At 39.9% G+C, this 21,201-nt stretch overlaps 1 protein-coding gene and 1 pseudogene across 1 annotated transcript in view; both read left to right on the top strand.

Annotated features, from left to right (window-relative positions):
- The window catches only part of XKRX (XK related X-linked), a 43,997-nt gene extending 34,781 nt beyond the window's left edge, over positions 1-9,216 (top strand). The window contains exon 3 of the mRNA XM_074030140.1: positions 7,704-9,216. Coding sequence (XP_073886241.1) covers positions 7,704-7,735 — 32 coding nt within the window. The 3' untranslated portion in view covers positions 7,736-9,216. The remainder of the gene's footprint in view (positions 1-7,703) is intronic.
- On the top strand, positions 7,925-8,879 carry LOC102118334 (heterogeneous nuclear ribonucleoprotein A1-like; annotated as a pseudogene).
- Positions 9,217-21,201: the final 11,985 nt, after the last annotated feature.

Below are 21,201 nucleotides of genomic sequence, written 5' to 3'. Positions count from 1 at the left end.
CATTCCCAGCAGCAATGTGTGAGAGAATCCAGGCCTTCTGACATCTTTCCACAGAGCTAGTGTGGACCAAATTGGTAACTCTGGGTTTTACGGCCTGGGAGAGACCTCACCTCCCTCAGTACTCACCCCACAGAGATATACCACAGCTCACATCCTATTATTTTCCCTATTACATACCCTGTGCTTAAAACAAATGGGTTGCCTAGCAGGAATGAGCAACCCTTCGTGGCAAGCCTTGTCTTGTTATGAGCCACTTCTCAAGTTTGCCTGGCTGCCTGTGGCTGAGGAAGGTTCTGAAACACGTTAAACAGCCCTGACAGCCTGATTGCTAATGAGTCTACATTGTCAGCTGCCTACACTAACCAAGTGATCTTGCCCATGAACCTGCGTCTGGAGGGTATAACCCAGTATACACAAGGCAGAATGGAACATCAAATGTTCATCTTTCTGCTTCTCTGAAGTACTTGCTTTCTGTTCATTATTACCAACATTGAAATAGACCCAGTGGAGGTCCCACAAGACAGACCCATCACTGTTTTCGTTGTTGATCTTTCTTCACCTGTGGTGCTGGCCTTCCCTTCCATTCGCTGCCTCTCCTTGTGACTCCTTGGAGCTCTCGCCATCTTGTGGCAGGTCAGCAGGCTTCAGAACGGAAATGTCGACTTTTCCTAAGTGTGAAGAAAATCAAATCCAAACTCCTTACCATGCTATACTGTATGTGTGCAATGTATACTGTTTATAATTTGCTTCAAAATGCTTCAGTATCAGCTGTGTGATATACCTTATTTCATCTATTCTAAAATGCGTATCTTTTTCACTTTTAATCACCTCTGAAATTAGGATGAATTTTACCATTAATAATATGTCATAATTTAATTGACAGAAAATTTTCTTTCTGGGTGCAGAAAAGAATGATGAGTCTTACAACCTATGACATTTTGGATTCATGAATTAATTATTTAATGAAATATTGTGTCTGTCTACAAAATGATCTTTTGAAATACCAGCCTAGGCTGGGGACAGTGGAGGTAGGAAGAAGGGGTGGATTTAGTATATACTTTGAAGTGGAGGAGAAACTGGTAATGTTTATTCATACTGATCAACAGGTTTTACAATTCATTGTTAATTAGTTTTAATCCACACTCTGGGGGTGGTTAGTTAACATTCAAATTATCCTAATCAGGAATACATACTCAGGAGTGATTAGTTAGCATTTGAAAGATCCTACTCAGGTGTTTACATCCCAAAGGTAATTATACTCTAGGATGTTCACTTTTTCCTATCTGAACCTGCGCTAAGTCAGAAATTCTTATACTTTATTTTTGCCATGGTCCCCTTTGGCCAACTGGTGAACCCATTTCAGAGTCATGCTTTTAATACCCAAAAAAAAAATACATAGGATTACAATCAAAACCAATTGCATAAGCCTGTAATTACAGCACTTTGGGAGGCTGAGGTGGCAGGTTTGCTTGAGGCTAGGAGTTTGAGACCAGTGTGAGGAACACCGGAAGACCACCCCACCATCCCATCCCACTCCTCCCCACTGCCTCTACAAAACATTTAAAAATTAGCTGGTTGTGGCCGGGCGCAGTGGCTCAAGCCTGTAATCCCAGCACTTTGGGAGGCCGAGACGGGCGGATCACGAGGTCAGGAGATCGAGACCATCCCAACATGGGCTAACATGGTGAAACCCTGTCTCCACTAAAAAATGCAAAAAACTAGCCGGGCGAGGTGGCAGGCGCCCGTAGTCCCAGCTACTTGGGAGGCTGAGGCAGGAGAATGGCATAAACCCGTGAGGCGGAGCTTGCAGTGAGCTGAGATCCAGCCACTGCACTCCAGCCTGGGCGACAGAGCGAGACTCCGTCTCAAAAAAAAAAAAAAAAAAAATTAGCTGGTTGTGTTGCTGTGCACCTGTGGTCCCATCTACTTGGGAAGCTGAGTACTCCCCTGCCATCGCTTGAACCCCGGGGGTGGAGGCTGCAATGAGCTATGGTTACACCACAGGCTGAAGAAAACATAAATACATTCAAATGCACTCATCAAAATATTAAAGATACAATTTATGACATTAACATGTGCTTCTTCGCCCTCAGCTTTTTTAAGGTATGATTGACAAAGTTGTATATATTTATGGTGTACAGCATGATGTTTTGATATCTGTATGTATTGTGAAATGACTAAGTCAAGCTAATTTACATATAATTATCTCACATACTTATTATTATTTTGAGACAGAGTCTTGCTCTGACGTCCAGGCTGGAGTGCAGTGCCACGATCTTGGCTCACTGCAACCTCCCCCTGCTGGGTTCAAGCAATTCTCCTCCACAGCCTCCTGAGTAGCTGGGATTGCAGGCATGCACTACCATGCCCGGCTAATTTTTGTATTTTTAATAGAGACGGGGTTTCACCATGTTGATCAAGTTGGTCTTGAACTCCTGACCTCGTGATCCGCCTGCCTTGGCCTCCCAAAGTGCTGGGATTACAGGTATGAGCCACTGCACCTGGCCTATTTTTTTGAAAAATTTTATTTTAGATTCAAGTACATGTGTATGTTTGTTACATGGGAATTAAATGTGTAATGGTGAGAACTGGGCTTCTAGTGTACATATCACCCAAATATTGAACATTGTACCCAGTAGGTAATTTTTCACCCCTTCCTCCTCTCCCACTCTCCCTCCTTTGGAGTCCCCGGAGTCTATTTTCCCCATCTTTATGTCCATGTGTGCCATTTGTTTAGTTTCCACTTGTAAGTGAGAATATGCACTATTTGATATTCCGCTTCTGTGTTGGTTCACTTAGGATAATGGCCTTCAGCTGCATCCATGTTGCTGCAAATGACATTATTTTGTTCTTTATTGTGACTGTGTAGTATTCCATGGTGTATCTCCACCATATTTTCTTTATCCAATCAACTGTTGGTGGACACTTAGGTTGGTTCCATGTCTTTGCTATTGTAAATAATGCTGTGACAAACATATGAATGCAGGTGTCTTTTTTATACAATAATTTCTTTTCCTCTGGATAGATATACAGTAGTGGGATAGCTAGACTGAATGGTAGTTCCCTTCTTAGTTCTTGGAGATATCTCCATACTGTTTTTTTGGTAGAAGTTGTACTAATTTACATCCCCACCAACAGTGACATACTTATCATTTTTGTGTGGTGAAAACATTTAAGATCTACTCTCATAGCAATTTTCAAATATATAATACATTATTATTTACTATAGTCACCATGCTGTACAATAGATCTCCAGAAATGATTCATCCTCACTGAAACTTTGCACACGTTGACCAACATCTTTCCATTTCTCCCACCCCAATCCCTAGTAGTCACTATTCTCTGCTTCTACTAGTTCAAACTTTTAAGATTCCACACATAAGTGAGATTATGCAGTATTTATCTTTCTGTGCCTGGCTTATTTCACTTAGTGTAATATCCTCTAGGTTTGTCCATATTGTCACAAATGAAAGGATTTCTTTCTTCTTTTAAAGCTGAATAGTATTCTGTTGTGCATACATACCACATTTTCTTTATCCATTCATCCATTGGTGGACAGTTGATTCCATATCTTGGTTAATGTGAAGAATGCTGCAATGAATGTGAGAGTGAAGGTATGCCTTCAATGTATTGATTTCAATTCCTTTGGATATATGCCTGGAATTGGGATTGCTAGATCATATGGTAATTCTGTTTTTAATTTTTTGAGGAACCACTTACTGTTTTTCATAATGGCCGTACTAATTTACATTCCCACTAACAGTATGCAAGGGTTCCCTTTTCTGTGTACCCTCGCCAACAGTTGTTATCTTTCCTGTTTTTGAAAATAGCCATTCTAACAAGTACGAGGTGATATCTCATTGTGGTTTTGATTTGCCTTTCCATGATGATTAGCGATGTTGGACATTATATTTTTTATATCCCTGTTGGCCACTTGTTTGTCATCCTTTGAAAATGTTTATTCAGATCCTTTGCTCATTTTTAATTTTTTTTTACATTTATTTTAATTTTTTTTAGTTTTAACTTTCGTGGGTACATAGTAGGTATACATATTTATGGGGCACATGAGATGTTTGGATATAGGCATGCAATGTGTAATAATCACATCATGGAGAATGGGATATCCATCCCCTCAAGCCTTAAACTTTTGTGTTACAAATATTCCCATTATACTCTTTTAGTTATTTCTACATATACAATTAAATTATTATTGACTATAGTCAGCCTGTTTTGCTATCAAATACTAGGTCTTATTCATTCATTCAAACTATTTTAATTGAGTTATTTGTTTTCTTTCTAGTGAGTTTTTTGAGTTCCTTACGTATTGTGGATATTAACCCCTTATCAGATATACTGTTTGCAAATATTTTCTCCCATTCTGTAGATTGTCTCTCTTTGTTGATTATTTCTTTGGCTGTGCAGAAGCTTTTTAGTTTAGTGCAATTCTATTTGTCTATTTTTGCTTATGCTTTTGGGGTCATATCCAAAAATTTATTTTCTAGACCAGTGTCAAGAAGCATTTACATTGTTTTTTTCTAGTAGTTTTGCAGTTTCAGGCTTTATGTTTAAGTCTTTAATCCATTTTGAGGTTTTTTTTTTTTTTAACATAGTATAAGACAAGGGTCCAATTTCATTCTTCTGCATGTGAATATCCAGTTTTCCCAACATCATTAATTTTTTTAAATTTCCTTCCTTCCTTCCTTCCTTCCTTCCTTCCTTCCTTCCTTCCTTCCTTCCTTCCTTCTTTCCTTCCTTCCTTCCTTTCTTTCTTCTCTTTTTTATAAATAGAGACAGGGCCTCACTATATTGCCAAGGCTGGTCTCAAACTCCTGGCCTCAAGTAATCCACCTGCCTTGGCCTCCCAAAGTGCTGGGATTATAGGCATGAGCACCATGCCTGGCCCCCAAAATCATTTATTGAAGAGACTACCATTTCCCCATTGGTACCTTTGTTAAAGATCAATTGACCATAAATGTGTAGATTTATATCTGGGCTCTTATTCTGTTCCCTTAGTCTATATGTCTGTTTTTATACCATTACCATGCTGTTTTGGTTACTATCTCTCCACAGTATAATTTGAAGTTGGGTAGCATAATTCCTCAGTTTTGTTCTTTTTGTTCAGGATGGTTTTGGCTATTATGTGCCTTTTGTGGTTCCATGTGTATGTTAGTATTTTTTATTATTATTTCTGTGAAAAATATCCTTGGAATTTTGATAGGGATTGTATTGGCTCTGTAGATCACTTTGGGTAGCATGGACATTTTAACAATATTGTGTGTTCTTTTTTTATTAACCTAGCAAATAACACAACTAGAGCAGGTCTATAATCATCACAATTTTTAAATAGTGATGAGCATAACTGATCTTATGAGATATTTGTAACAGCTATAACGTGATATGAAAATATCTTTGATATATGTTGGTGAGAAAGTTGCAGACACTGATAATAAGACCGTGATTTGTTGACTACATTCAATTAGAAATGAATAAAAATAAAGGTGTAATTTTTCCCATCAAAGTCCAAAGAACCCCCCTAAATTCTATTCACAGAACCTCAGGGAAGGAAACCTTGTACCAGAGAGTCCATTAAGTAGTATAAAGGATGTAAGAAATAATATTTCATTGATGAATTGAATTCTGTTAAAAATATGTGCAATGGCTAGAAATTTTGTCCATGTACCTCAATGCTTGCATGAATAAAAGATAAAAATCTGGCATGCCAGCCCAACAGTTCAGCATGTTCTGGAATGGCATCTAGGCCTCAGACTCTGTGTGATCCTTTATAGAGCCAGTTTGCCAGATGTCCCTAGTGATAATAAATGTTGTTTTTAGCCACTACATGTTGGGGGTAATTTGTAACACAGCAATAAATAAATAAAATAAATAGTATTTCTTAATAGAAGATTTTCCTGTTCCAACCAGAAGATAGGTTGATCCTGTTACCATAATATTAGGCCAAGTATTTCATGTAGATTTTTTTATGCAAAGAGCTTGCTGGAGTTCCTAAAGATCAGAGAGCATGTATCAGATTGGTGCAAAAGTAATTGTGGTTTTCATCATTGCTTTTAATGGCAAAACCCGCAATTACTTTTGCACCAACCTGTACTTGACCGACTTTACAAGGAGAGACTGTATGACTGTTTTGATCCCTGATTGCTAATAGCTGTATGTGTCATAGAATTCAGTCTGACAATTACCTTCATTATAATATTCTACCTAGTAAGGAGGTAGGAGAGGTGACTTATGGTCCTCACCTACCTCTAATTTTCAGAAGCTTCCTAAATCTACCAAAAACAATGAGTTAGGTCCATTTGCAAAGCCCTAGGTAATCTGACTTTTGTCTACCTCTCTGAACTCACCTCTCCCCACCTACCCTCACTTCTGTCCAGCAACTCTGGTTGTATTCATTCGCTGGGATGCCATAGCAAAGTATCACAAATTGAGTGGTTTAAATACCAGAATGTGTTGCCTCATACTTCTTGAGGCAGGATTTGTTCCTTATCAGGGTCTCAGTCTGTCACCCAGGCTGGAGTGCAGTGGCACAATCATGGCTCACTGCAGTCTCAACCTCCTGGGGTCAGGTGATCCTCCCACCTCAGCCTCCCAGGTGGCTGGGACCACAGGCATGCCCGGCTAATTTTTGTATTTTTTTGTAGAGATGGAGTTTCACCATGTTGCCCAGGGTGGTCCCAAACTCCTGGGCTCAAGTTATCCACTCACGTCAACCTCTCACACTGCTGGGATTATAGGTGTGAGCCACCACATCTGCCTGGGTTTGTTCCTTTTGGGGGCTGTGAGGAAGAATCTGTTCCATGCCTGTGTCCTATCTTCTGGTGGTTTGCTGGCTATCTTTGGCATTCCTTGGCTTATAGAAGCATCACCCTGATCTCTGCCTTCATCGTTATATGGTGTTCTCCCCTGCGCATGTTTGCATTCAGACATTCCCCATTTTTAGCCAGGCACAGTGCCTCACACCTGTAATCATGGCTACTCGCGAGGCTGACACAGGAAGATTGCTTGAGGCTAGGAGTTCGAGACCAGTCTGGATGATCTAGGAAGACCCTGTCTCTAAAAAAATATTAAAAAAAAAAAAAGTAAAAAACCTGCCCCCTTTTCATAAGGACACAGTCATATTGCATTAGGAGCCACCCTACTCCAGTATGACCTCATCTTAACTAATTACATCTATAAGGTACCTACTTTCTTTTTTTCTTTTTTCTTTTTCTTTTCTTTTCTTTCTTTTTTTTTTTTTTTTTTTTTTTTTTTTTTTTTTTTTGAGATAGAGTCTTGCACTGTCACCCAGGCTGGAGTGCAGTGGTGCAATCTCAGCTCACTACACCCTCCACCTCCCAGGTTCAAGCAATTCTTGTGTCTCAGTCTCCTGAGTAGCTGGGACTACAGGCACACACTACCATGCCCAGCTAATTTTTCTATTTTTAGTAGAGATGGGGTTTCACCATGTTGGCCATGACTGGTCTCGAACTCCTGACCTCACTTGATCAGCCCACCTCGGCCTCCCATAGTGCTAGGATTACAGGCATGAGCCACCGCACCCAGCCAGTTCCCCATTTTCAAATAAGGTTATATTCTAGGGCACTAGAGGTTATGTCTTCAACATATGATTTTTTGGGGAGACACAATTCAACACATAACTCTTGCCTTCTTGCTATTCCTCTAGCACACTAAACTGATTTTCATTTCAGGTCCTTTGTACATGGCAAGTCTTTCTGTCTAGAACCCTAAAGAAGGCTGGCTGTTCCCTTCTCAGCATACACATATTATCTCATATGCCACCTTCTCAAAAAGGCCTTCCCTGATCACTCTATTTAAAATAGCCTCTCCAGATACGTTTGTCAGCTTGCTCCTTTCTGCCTGTGGACACCACCCAAGAAGCATCACTAAAGTCTCTCTTCTCCCTTCCGTCATGTCTAAGTCAGAGTCTCCTAAAGAGCCCAAACAGCTGAGGAAGCTCTTCATTAGAGGTTTGAGCTTTGAAACAACCGTTGAGAGCCTGAGGAGCCATTTTGAGCGATGGGGAACGCTCGCAGACTGTGTGGTAATGAAAGATCCAAACACCAAGCGCTCCAGGGGCTTTGGGTTTGTTACATACGCCACTGTGGAGGAGGTGGATGCAGCCACGAATGCAAGGCCACACAAAGTGGATGGAAAAGTTGTAGAACCAAAGAGAGCTGTCTCAAGAGAAGATTGTCAAAGACCAGGTGCCCACTTAACTGTGAAAAAGATAACTTGTTGGTGGCATTGAAGAAGACACTGAAGAACATCACCTAAGAGATTATTTTGAACAGCATGGAAGAATTGAAGTGATTGAAATAATGACTGACTGAGGCAGTGGCAAGAAAAGGGGCTTTGCCTTTGTAACCTTTGACGACCATGAATCCGTGAATAAGATTGTCATTCCAAAATACCATACTGTGAATGGCCACAACTGTGAAGTTAGGAAAGCCCCGTCAAAGCGAGAGATGGCTAGTGCTTCTTCCAGTCAAAGAGGTCAAAGTGGTTCTGGAAACTTTGGTGGTGGTTGTGGAGGTAGTTTCGGTGGGAATGACAACTTTGGTCATGGAGGAAATGTCAGTGGTCGTGGTGGCTTTGGTGGCAGCCGTGGTGGTGGTGGATATGGTGGCAGTGGGGATGGCTATAATGGATTTGGTAATGATTGAAGCAATTTTGGAGGTGGTGGAAGCTACAATGATTTTGGCAATTACAACAATCAGTCTTCAAATTTTGGACCCATGAAGGGAGGAAACTTTGGGGCAGAAGCTCTGGCCCCTATGGTGGTGGAGGCCAATACTTTACCGAACCACAGTGTCTATGGCAGTTCCAGTAGCAGCAGTAGCTATGGCAGTGGCAGAAGATTTTAATTAGGAAACAAAGCTTAGCAGGAGTGGAGAGCCAGAGAAGTGACAGGGAAGCTACAGGTTACAACAGATTTGTGAACTCAGCCAAGCACAGTGGTGGCAGGGCCTAGCTGCTACAAAGAAGACATATTTTAGACAAATATTCATGTGTATGGGCAAAAAACTCAAGGATTGTATTTGTGACTAGTTGTATAACAGGTTGTTTTATTTTCTGTTCTGTGGAAAGTGTAAAGCATTCCAACAAAGGGTTTTAATGTAGTTTTATTTTGTTGCTCCCATGTTGTTGATTGCTAAATGTAACAGTCTGATCGTGACACTGAATAAATGTCTTTTTTTAAAATGTGCTGTGTAAAGTTAGTCTACTCTGAAGCCATCTTGGTAAATTTCCCCAACAGTTTGAAGTTAGAATTCCTTCAGGGTGATGCCGGGTTCTATTTGGAATCTATATACAACCTGCTTGGGTGGAGAAGCCATTGTCTTCAGAAACCTTGGTGTAGTTGAACTGACAGTTACTGTTGTGACCTGAAGTTCACCATTAAAAGGGACTACCCAAGCAAAATCATGGAATTATTGGTTATAAAAATGATTGCTGGCATATCCTATGCAATATATCTAAGTTGAATAATGGTACCAGATAAAATTATAGATGGGAATGAAGCTTGTGTAGCATCCATTATCATATGTAATCAATAAATGATTTAATTCTCTTAAATGAAATGACAGCTCTATGGATTTGGGACTGGCAGAGATTTGGACTTTCCCTACCCACTACCCCTGATAATGTTGAATGCTTCTATCACAATTCAAGTTCAAAACTCTGCTAGGAATAGAAACTAGCTGCTGGCTAATGCTCCTCCATAAACCCACAGATTTGAAGTGTTTGGGCAGCCTTTTAAAAATGACCAATTTCTGGCCGGGCGCGGTGGCTCAAGCCTGTAATCTCAGCACTTTGGGAGGCCGAGGCGGGCGGATCTCGAGGTCAGGAGATCGAGACCATCCTGGCTAACACGGTGAAACCCCGTCTCTACTAAAAAATACAAAAAACTAGCCGGGCGAGGTGGCGGGTGCCTGTAGTCCCAGCTACTCGGGAGGCTGAGGCAGGAGAATGGCGGGAACCCGGGAGGCGGAGCTTGCAGTGAGCTGAGATCCGGCCACTGCACTCCAGCCTGGGCGACAGAGTGAGACTCCGTCTCAAAAAAAAATAAAAATAAAAATGACCAATTTCAGAAAGCATTTTAATGAACATAAAGAGGCTTACATTAAAGGAAAAAATAAATAAATAGCCTCTCTACCACACACACATCATTCCCTTCTCCCTTTCCTGTTTCAGTTTTCTTCATAGCACTCATTACTACCTGAAATACTTTTATTTTTAGTTGTTTTTATCTGTCCCTCCCACCAGAATGTAAGTTCCTTGAGGACAAGAAACTTGTTCATCTACTGTATCATTAGCTCCTAACATAATGCCCGTTCAAAATTAAATATTTAATAAATGTTGAATTAACATTGAATGAATGAACACTCACTTTATTCTCTGATTGAGTCTCTAAACACTCCAATAGAATCAAGTTTCCACTGAGAAAATAGAGCTTATTTCAAACTCCTTAAAACATTCATTTTCCCCCTTTGAAATAAACTACACCTGTCTAAGAGACCAAGTATAAAACAATAAAATACTCCTCTCTCCCACAGTTGGCTTTTCTCTCTCTTCTTGTACTACCAGGGAACTACTCAATGGTAGCAAAAATCAGAGTGAAGAGAGGTTAGTTCCAAGACAGAAACACATTGTCAATCTTTACTCAAAGATTGTCTATCACCTGCTCTCTCTCCAGCCTGGCTAGCTCTTTTCAGGCCCGATAGGCACATATTCATGGGCCTGGCTGGACCACCTATGAGAGAGAAAAGGGTGATCCCTTCCATTAGATTAACAGGCTTAGAAAAGGCTAGGGAGCTAAGCTGACTTCTTTTTTTTTTTTTTTTTTTTTTTTTTTTTTTTTTTTTTTTGAGATGGAGTCTGGCTCTGTCACCCAAGCTGGAGTACAGTGGTGCGATCTCAGCTCACTACAACCTCCACCTCCCAGGTTCAAGCAATTCTTGAGCCTCAGCTTCCTGAGTAGCTGGGACTACAGGGATTACAGGTATTAACCACGTCCAGCTAATTTTTGTACTTTTAGTAGAGATAGGGTTTCACCATGTTAGCCAGGCTGGTCATGAACTCCTGACCTCAGGTGATCCACCCGCCTCAGCCTTCCCAAAGTGCTGGAATCATAGGCGTGAGCCACTGTGCATGGCCTAAGCTGACTTCTTCTTCTTCTTCTTCTTCTTCTTTTTTTTTTGAGACAGAGTCTTGCTCTGTCGTGCAGGCTGGAGTACAGTGGCATGATCTCGGCTCACTGCAACCTCTGCCTCCTGGGTTCAAGCGATTCTTCTGCCTCAGCATCCTGAGTAGCTGGGATTACAGGCATGCCACCACCATGCCCAGCTAGTTTTTGTGTTTTTAGTAGAGGCAGGGTTTCACCATGTTGGCCAGGCAGGTCTCAAACTCCTGACCTCGTGATCCGCCCACCTCGGCCTCCCAAAGTACTGGGATTACAGGCATGAGTCACCGTGCCTGGCCCTAAGCTGACTTCTAACTGAGATTTCTGAGTGTAAGAGCTTTAAGTCAGAGCAATGGCCATGTTTTGTTCCTCAGAGTTTTTTAAAAGATAATTGTCCACTTCGAGTTCTGACCTGCCTGAAAATTGAGTGGTGAACCTAATGACCTCCTGCCTGCTGTCTCCCAGGTCTTTTATGACTTATGACAATTACTAAGACAAATTGATATCTTAAACAAAGGTCTCTTGGGGATTTTTTGTTATTGTTTGCTTTTGTATTTTCTTAATGATCAAAAGAGGACTCTAACAGGAACCTTTGATGTTTATCCAAGTAAATTCAGGCTTTTCCTGCAATAATGAAAGTAAGCTTATTTGTGGTTTGTGAAGATTTAAGCAAAGGAGGAAAGAAAAGTTGATTTTTAAAAACTGTTTCTTAAAAGACAAATCTTTAAATGAACAGAGGAAAGAATTTAATTTAACAGTTTTCTGAGATCAGGTTCCAACTTTTTTCTATTTAATCTTTTTCCAAACCTGCTTAAGTCAGTAGTTTTTAAGCCCTTGTGGGTTGCAGACACCTTAGGGCAATGCATCTCAAATTTAGTATGGGTATGAACCACCTGGTGGTCCTGCTAAAATGAAAATTCTGATTCAGTAGGTCAGGGGAGGGCACTGTTGGATGGATCGAATGGATTGTCAAGCTTCCCCACTTGGGCACCCACTTTGGCTTCAGCCCACCTCCAAATGCCCAATGCACTCCTATTTTTCAAAGTCCACTGCTGCAGTATCCTGTTCTAACTATTAGTTCTTGTCAGATGCCCCTGTTACAAATCTTTCTGTTTTTACTTCACCTTCAAGTTTACCTCTCTTAGGTCCGTTTCTCTCTGGACCCTACTCTTGGTGAAAATATAATGAGCAACAGGTGATCGTGGGTTGATGGGTTATTTCTCTTTCTCCCTTGGACAGAAGACCAAGCCCACTTATCCCTCCACCACCACAAGGTAACAATGGAATTTAACTATAGCTTTCAGGAACAAAGCTTTTCTCAAAGGAAAAATTCCAAATGGTAAAATTTTTCTGCCTTATAACACACTAATGAAAAGGCTATTTTTTAGTGGCTTGGAGAGGAGGAATAGAATTTCTAATTTCTCAGAAAAAAAAAAAATCCGTACAACCTACCTAGGTTAACTGCCAATCTGACCTGCTTACACTCTGCTCTGCCTCTCATCTGCTGTGGTCTCATTGAAAGCAACATTGTCTGATTTTAGAAATGGAACCATGAAACTGTTAAATGACCAGTTATTTCATGGTTATGTCCAAAGGGGTTGAAATTCCAAAGCAAGGGGAGCAACCAATTTATTTTTCTTTTCTTTTTTTTTGTTACTGAGAGACCTTGATGACCCATGGTGAAGAGCTTCAAAGCAGAGTCCAAAGTCTTAACCATGAAAATCTTTTTCTTAACTGCAAAGAGGGCTCAGTCTTCAAAATTCAGATGGTCTCATCTTGTACTCTCCAGAAGGGAGGGCAAATATTTGCATTCTGTTCTGGGAGAGGTCCCATGTGTTAAGTGCTCCTAATACAACAAAGGAAAAGGATTTTTTTTAAAAGCAGTTGCATTTCCTATTTAAAAGGCCAATCGTTTACATATTGCTTTACTTGCAACCAAAATAGTTCTAATGCATTTATCCACAGCACGTTGTGTTGATGGTAGGGACTATACATTGTCAGCCTTTAGCTCTGAAATCTTGTGGCTTTATCTTCTTTTTTTTTTTTTTTTTTTTTTTTTTTTTTTCTTGAGATGGAGTCTCGCTTTGTCACCTAGGCTGGAGTGCAGTGGCGTGATCTCAGCTCAGTGCAACCTCCGCCTCCAGGGCTCAAGTAATTCTCCTGCCTCAGCCTCCCAGGTAGCTGGGATTACAGGTGCCCACCACCATGACAGGTTAATTTTTTGTGTTTTTAGTAGAGATGGAGTTTCACCATGTTGGCCAGGCTGGTCTCGAACTCCTGAACTCAAGTGACCCGCCTACCTCAGCCTCCCGAAATGCTGGGATTGCAGGTATGAGCCACTGCACCCGGCCTATCTTCTTTCCCGGGCTACGGGTAGTCAGTTCAGAGCCAGTAAATATGGTTGCAGGAAAGTCTTTTCTTTACCATCTGTATTACTTCCCTATTGCTGCTGTAACAAATTACTATAAACTTTGTGACTTAAAGCAACACACACTTATCATTATCTTATGGTTCTGGATGTCATAATTCTGCATTGGCTCTCACTGGGTTAAAATCAAGGTGCTGACAGGGCTGCATTACTTTCTGGAGGCTCTATGGCAGAAGTTCCAGCCCACATTCCTTGGCTCCTGGCTTCCTTTCTCTGTCTTCAAAGTCAGTAATAGTAGGTCATGTTCTTCTCACATCTCATCAGTCTGACTTCTGTGTCCCTCTTCCATTTCTAAGGATCCTTATGATTACATTAGGACACCCATATAATCCACAATAATCTCCCTACTTTGGGGTCAACTGATTAGCAATCTTAATTCCACCTTCATTCCCCTTTGCCATGCAAGGTAACGTATTCAAAGGCTTAGGATGTGGACATCTTTAGGGGTCTATTATTCTGCCTACCACACCACCACATGACAAATGCTTATTGAACATCTACTGTTCATGGAAAGCTTTGTGCTCTGCCTTAAGGGAAAATCTGGATAAGACAGGACTTGTTCAGAAAAGGGTAAATAACAATGGGAGGTTTCACAGGCTATGAGAGAGGTAAGAACATGAGGAACTCATGCTATGTCATGCTACAAAAATTAGAAGACAGTGTGGTATGATGACTGAGGTGGTCAGAGAAGACTTCCTGGAAGAGGCAGAGCTTAATCGGTCTTAAAGAAAAGGCAAGACTTGAACATTGTTTCTGAGCTGAATAAGTCTTACATATACACTTTTGAGGGCAGATTTCCAAAGTAGCAGATGTAACATGAAAGTACTTACTGCTATTCTAGTGATGTCTCCATGACACTTATTGGCCTAAAAATCACTGTTATACATACCAGCTCATTTGATGCTCACCACAGCCCTGTGAGGGGAGTAAGGAGAACAGGGAACTACATAAACCTTTCCATCATTGAGTCCCTGGGCCCCTTTCCAGGCTTAGGGCCACCCCCAGTGTTCTTTCTTCCTTGTGGCCATAGGGATACCACCTGTTTTCTCCTTTGGTAATTATCTCCCCAAGCCTAGCTGCAGAATGAGACACAAACTCTGCACCTTCCCAGTTTCTTGCTACTATTGAAGCCAAGCACACAGGCTCATTTAAAATTTACTAAACTCTGGAGAAAACAGGGTAAAACCGACAGACACAAGGGAGTGACAAAAGTTTCATAATCTTACAAAGTTTGTATAATAATGGTCTCTGATCTATAGTTTCTGCTCCCCTTTTCAATGGCAAAAGAAAGTAGTATTGAGTTTAGGTCCTCTGCTTATATTTTCTTAGGGCTCATCGTCATCATCATCATTGTAGCAAGCAACTATGGAGTGCTTTTTATATGTCAGGCAGTGTTCTCATTGATTTCCATACTTTAACTCATTTAATTCTTACAACAACCCATTTTATGGATAATGAGGCAGACTTCAAACCTAAGTAGACTGGCTCTGGAATCTGTTTCTAACCACTACACCATACTGCTCTACCATCTCTTCTGCAGCACCACTTTGCCTTCTGCCTGTCAATATAGGCTACAATTTGGATACGTTCTCCATGAGGGATCAGTATGCTAAGTTACAGAAGAAGAAACTGAGGCTAAGCAAAGTTAGACTTTTCCAAGGCAGCATTAATAATGAGTGGGGAGCTGGAGGTCAAATCCAGCTCCATCATACCATGTTGCCTTTATGAGGTGCTACTTTGGTGAGGTCTGGTTCTGCTCCAACGTAGTAAAAAGAATTGATTTCAAATGATTCCACATGTATCAGTCCCTTGTATCATTATGGGGTGTTTCATTTTTGGATGCTGTAATCAAGACCAGATTAATACCTTTAAAGGCTCTAAGATTTAAAAGAAACGAATGTCCTCCCAACACTATCCTCTATGGATTCAAATTAAAAGTAATTATAAACAATAAAATAACTAAAACAAACTATCATTTTTCCCATGACTACTTAAATTTTTGTTTTTGAAATACCAGCCATTAAATTCTTTTATAAATTCTTAAAAGTATTCTCAAAACAATTTTTTCTTATGATGTCCTAAGCACATGCTTAAACTATTAAGTAATTCAACACTCTCTGTTACATCTTAATTCCTGGAAGAGGTGTACAAGATTTGTAACTGTAAAGGCAAATTTGGGACAAATGAGGACAGACACAAGTGATCAGGAAGAAGACAGAACATGCAGGTCAGGGAAGGGCTGTGTGTTTATAGTTTGCAAGAATCCACCTACCATGGGTGGGATCAACCGTCTACAGGAAATCTTTCCGAAAGACTGCAGTCTATGGTAAAACTATGAATAAGTTACTGATGACGTTTAAGTACTCCCTAGAGATCTCCAGGAAGCAACCTCAAATTTAATCAATGCCCTATAATCCATAAACCTGGGAAATGCAAACATTAAAATAGGTGAAACAATACAGGGTGGAGGGGACTATTATAATGTCTAGAGCCAACAGAAGGAAAGCAATTCTTGGAGAATTTACAAAAAAGGGAAGTTGATGGTGAGAAGTTTTATTTATTTATTTTAACTTATTTTTATTTTACTTTAAGTTCTGGGATACATGTGCTGAACGTGCAGGTTTGTTACATAGGTATACATGTGCCATGGTGGTTTGCTGCACCTATCAACCCATCATCTAGTTTTTAAGCCCATATAGTTTTTAAGGTGGATTCTTGCAAACTGTAAACACACAGCCCTTCCCTGAGCTGCATGTTTTGTCTTCTTCCTGATCACTTGTGTCTGTCCTCATTTGTCCCAAAGTTGCCTTTACAGTTACAACTCTGGTACACCTCTTCCAGGAATTAATATGTAACAGAGAGTGTTGAATTACTTAACAGTTTAAACATTAGGTATTTGTCCTCATGCTCTTTCTCCCCTTGCCTGCCACCCCCCAACAGGCCCCAGTGTGTGATGTTCTCCTCCCTATGTCCATGTGTTCTCATTGTTCAAATCCCACTTATGAGTGAGAACATGCAGTATTTGGTTTTCTGTTCCTGTGTTAGTTTGCTGAGGATGATGGTTTCCAGCTTCATCCATGTCCCTGCAAAGGACATGAACTCATTCTTTTTTATGGCTGCATACTATTCCATGGTACATATGTGCCACATTTTCTTTATCCAGTCTATTATTGATGGGCATTTGGGTTGGTTCCAAGTCTTTGCTATTTTAAATAGTGCTGCCGTAAACATACACGTGCATGTGTCTTTATAGTAGAATGATTTATAATCCTTTGGGTATATACCCAGTAATGGGATTGCTGGGTCAAATGGTATTTCTGGTTCTAGATTCTTGAGGAATCACCATACTGTCTTTCACAATGGTTGAACTAATTTACACTCCCACCAACAGTGTAAAAGCATACCTATTTCTCCACATACTCTCCAGCATCTGTTGTTTCCTGACTTTTTAATGATCACCATTGTAACTGGCGTGAGATGGTATCTCATTGTGGTTTTGATTTGCATTTCTCTAATGGCCAGTGATGATGAGCTTTTTTTCATATGTTTGTTGGCCGCATAAATGTATTGATGGTGAGAAGTTTTTAGTGTGTCCAGCATTGCCCAAGAGAGGGAGGTTTCAGATTTGGGGCATGAATATTTTAGTTGAATTTGCTGGTGTAATCTTATCTTGAAAAGGGCCAAGTGAGTTTGCTGCTACAGTTTAATAGTAATATTCCGTTAAGATCATCTGACTATCTTAGCTCAGATTCTGTGATCACCAACTTATCAACGGACTTCATAGTACTCTGATATTGGGAATGGGGGTCCTACCTCACAGACATAAGGGTCCGATCAGCATGGCATATATAATTCTTTAGATAATACATAAATTATCATCCAGATTATAGATCATTCTTTTATGAATCACAGGATCTCAATGTTGGAATATATCTAAGGGACATTTAGTTAACCATCCACCTGGTGCTGATATTCCCCTTATAAAAAGCTGACAAGGGGTTGTCCATTTTTCCTTGAGAGTCTCAAGTAATAGGAAACACATTACTTCTTTACTTCTCTGAACACCTGTGTTGGAAAATTCTGCTTTATATTGAAAAAAAAAGTGTTACTTTATTTGTATTTTTATTTTTTGACACAGAGTCTTTTTCTGTTGCCCAGGCTGGAGTGCAGTGGCATGACCTTGGCTCACCACAACCCCTGCCTCCTGGGTTCAAGTGATTCAAGTACCTCAGCCTCCTGAGTAGCTGGGACTACAGGCATGCACCACCATGCCAGGCTAATTTTTGTATTTTAGGTAGAGATGGGGTTTTGCCATGTTGGCCAGGCTGTTCTCAAACTGCTGACCCCGGTGATCCGCCCACCTCAGCCTCCCAAAGTGCTGGGATTATAGGCGTGAGCCACCGTGCCCAACCAAAAGTGTGTTACTTTAGAGCCCCCATTCCTTGGTTGACTCCTTGGGTCACATACAAAAAAATCTAAATCTTCTAAAAAAAAATGTAGATAAACTCATGTCCCCGATAAACCTTTTCCAGGCCAAATTCCCTACACTCTTTAAATCCTTCTAATATAGGATGCTTTCAAATCATTACATCAACCTGGTCACCCTTCCATGGACAGGATTTAGTTTCTCTTTTAATATGTGGTCTTGGGCATGGGCAAGTATTTTTGTAAAATTTACAAATGTAAAATATTTTCATTGCTAGTGATTGACTGTCTCTTACCACTCCAACTTCCCTCTGTCACACTTCCCCTCAGGTCAAGTGATGCTGGACTGGCCATGAGCATTTCTGGAATACAGATAAGAGGTTATTGTTTTGGTGGTATATTTAGTTTGGATTTAGGAGAATATATATTATGTGGTTCACTGCCACTTCTATATCTAGTTAACTGATCGATAGCTGCCTTAGTGTAGAAATGGCTTCCAGGAAAACTCCTACTACGCACTGTGCCAATTTCACCTGGCATTATGATACTAAATTGCAGGTGTGTTTGGCAGCTAATGAAAATGTTATTTTTATGGGTTTGGTGATGTTGAAGAGATTTTTCAGCTTTTTATAATAAATATAAAATGTACTATGCATTGAGCTATACTCTTTATAATGGGAACATTTCATGGCATATAAATTATACCTCAATAAATCTGTTTAAAATGTGCTGTGATTTCTTTTCCATTTTAAATAAATATTTGCTTTTGTGCCTAAAGTAAAGTAAAATAAAAATATGTAGCAGGATATCTACAAAACCTGTACAAAACATCCCCTTGGTATGGAAGAGGGAAATGGAAGCATACCCTTTGAGATTGGGAATTAGGCAAGGGGATCACTACTTCTACCTTTGTGCAACATTGTACTAGAAGTTCTAGTAAGTGCAGTAAGCAAATAAAAAGAAATAAAAGTTATAAAAATTAGAAAAAAGAAGGTTGGGCACGGTGGCTCACGCCTGTGATCACCGCATTTTGGGAGGTCAAGGCGGGCGGATCACCTGAGGTCAGGCGTTTGAGACCTGCCTGGCCAACATGGTGAAACCCCGTCTCTACTAAAAATACAAAAATTAGCCGAGCATGGTGGCAGGCGCCTGTAGTTCCAGCTACTCGGGAGGCTGAGGCAGGAGAATCGCTTGAACCCAGGAGGCAGAGGTTGCAGTGAGCTGTTGCAGTGAGCTATTGCACTCCAGCCTGGGCAACAAGAGGGAAACTCCATCTCAAAAAAAAAAGATAGAATTTGAAAAAAGAAATAAAACTGTGTTTAGAGCAAAAAATGTGACCATGTTTATAGATAATCTAAGACAAAATACAGAAATATTATTACAATTAATAAGTGAGTTCAGCAATGTTGCTGGATATAAAAATCAATATGTAAAAACAAATTGTCTCTTTAACAGCCATCATTAAAAATTAAAATAAAAATATATAATTTACGACCCCATGAAAACATATAATGTTCTTAGAAGTGAATATAACAAAGGAGATGCAAGAATTTGATTATAAAATTTACATGAAAATGAAAAGGCCAAGAATAAAAACAAAACACAGAAACCCCCCCCCCCCCCCACAAAACAAAGAAACAAACAAACAAAAAGCCAAGAATAGCCAAAGCACTCTTAAAGAACAAGGTGGGAGAACTTGTCTTATCAGATGTCAAGACTTAGTAATTAAGGCAGTGGCATGTAAGAACTAAATGGAGAGCTCCGAAACAAACTCGTGTATAAAGACATTTCATATATAATAGAACTGACATTTTAGATCAGCGAAGAAAGTATGTTTTTGAAAGTACTTTTCAAAAATGGTCGGGCGCGGTGGCTCATGCCTGTAATCCCAGCACTTTGGGAGGCCCACGTGGGTGGATCACATGAGGCCAGGAGGTCAAGACCAGCCTAGCCAACATAGCAAAAACCTGTCTCCACTAAAGATACAAAAATTAGCTGGGCATGATGGTGCTTGCCTGTAATCCCAGCTACTCGGGTGGCTAAGTCATGAGAATCACTTGAACCCAGGAGGCAAAGGTTGCAGTGAACAGAGATCATACAACTGTACTCCAGCCTGGGTGACAGAGCAAGACCCTGTCTCAAAAAAAAAAAAAAAAAAAGTACTTTTCAAAAATGATGCTGGAGCAATTCGTTTTCCATATTTAAAAGTCGTAAATTGGATACCATAAGTAAAAATCAGCTCCAGGTGGATTCAAAACATAAATGTAAAATGCAAAAATATAAAATTTCTGGAAGAAAATATAAAAGAGTGTCTTGATATCTGGATAGTGGTGGATTTCTAAAGCAAGACATAAAATGCATAAATCATAAAAGAAATGACTGGTAATCAGAGTGCATTAAAATTAAGAACTTTCATTTATCAGAAAACACTATTAAGAGAGTGAAAAGATAAGCCATAAACATAACCAATAAAAGATTAGTATAAGATTATAAACAGAACCCTAAGAATCTATAAGCAAAAGAAAAATAAACCAATAGAAAGATAGGCCATAAGGTAGAATAGGCTCAGAAAAGGCTCTTTTAAAAAGAGAAAACTCAAATGGCCAGCAGTTGAATTAAAAGATGCTCAAACTCATTAGTAATCAGGGAAATGCAAATTAAAATCATAATAAAATAGTATTCCACACTTACTTGAATCATAAAAACAAAAAAGTCTGGAAAATACTGAGGGCTGGTAAGCATGTGGCGGAAGTAGAACTCTCATTCATAACTCTCCGTAGTATACATTTAGGTGGTCACTTTGGAACAGGCTTAGAATTACATAGCAAAGTAGAATATGTGCAAATCTCAGGACCCAGGAATTTCACTCCTGGGTATATACCTTAGAGAAACTGTAGCATATGTGTGACATTTGATCAACATTGTTCTGTCATCATATCTATCAGTAGTGGGATGAATGAATACATTAATGTATATTCATTCATGCAATGGCATATTAGATAGCAGTGTAAATGAACTGTAATTACATGTACATGTATGAATCTCAAAAACCCAATGTTGAAAGAAGCAAACCACAGAAGCATACATACACACTGCCAGGTTTCATTTACAAAAAGTTCAAAAACAGGAAAAACTAAACAATATATTGTTTAGG

This window comes from Macaca fascicularis, chromosome X, assembly GCF_037993035.2.
Source record: "Macaca fascicularis isolate 582-1 chromosome X, T2T-MFA8v1.1".
In the NCBI taxonomy this organism is placed as follows: Eukaryota; Metazoa; Chordata; class Mammalia; order Primates; family Cercopithecidae; genus Macaca; species Macaca fascicularis.
The sequence above is the reverse complement of the archived record's forward strand: the minus strand, read 5'-3'. Positions and strand labels throughout refer to the sequence as shown.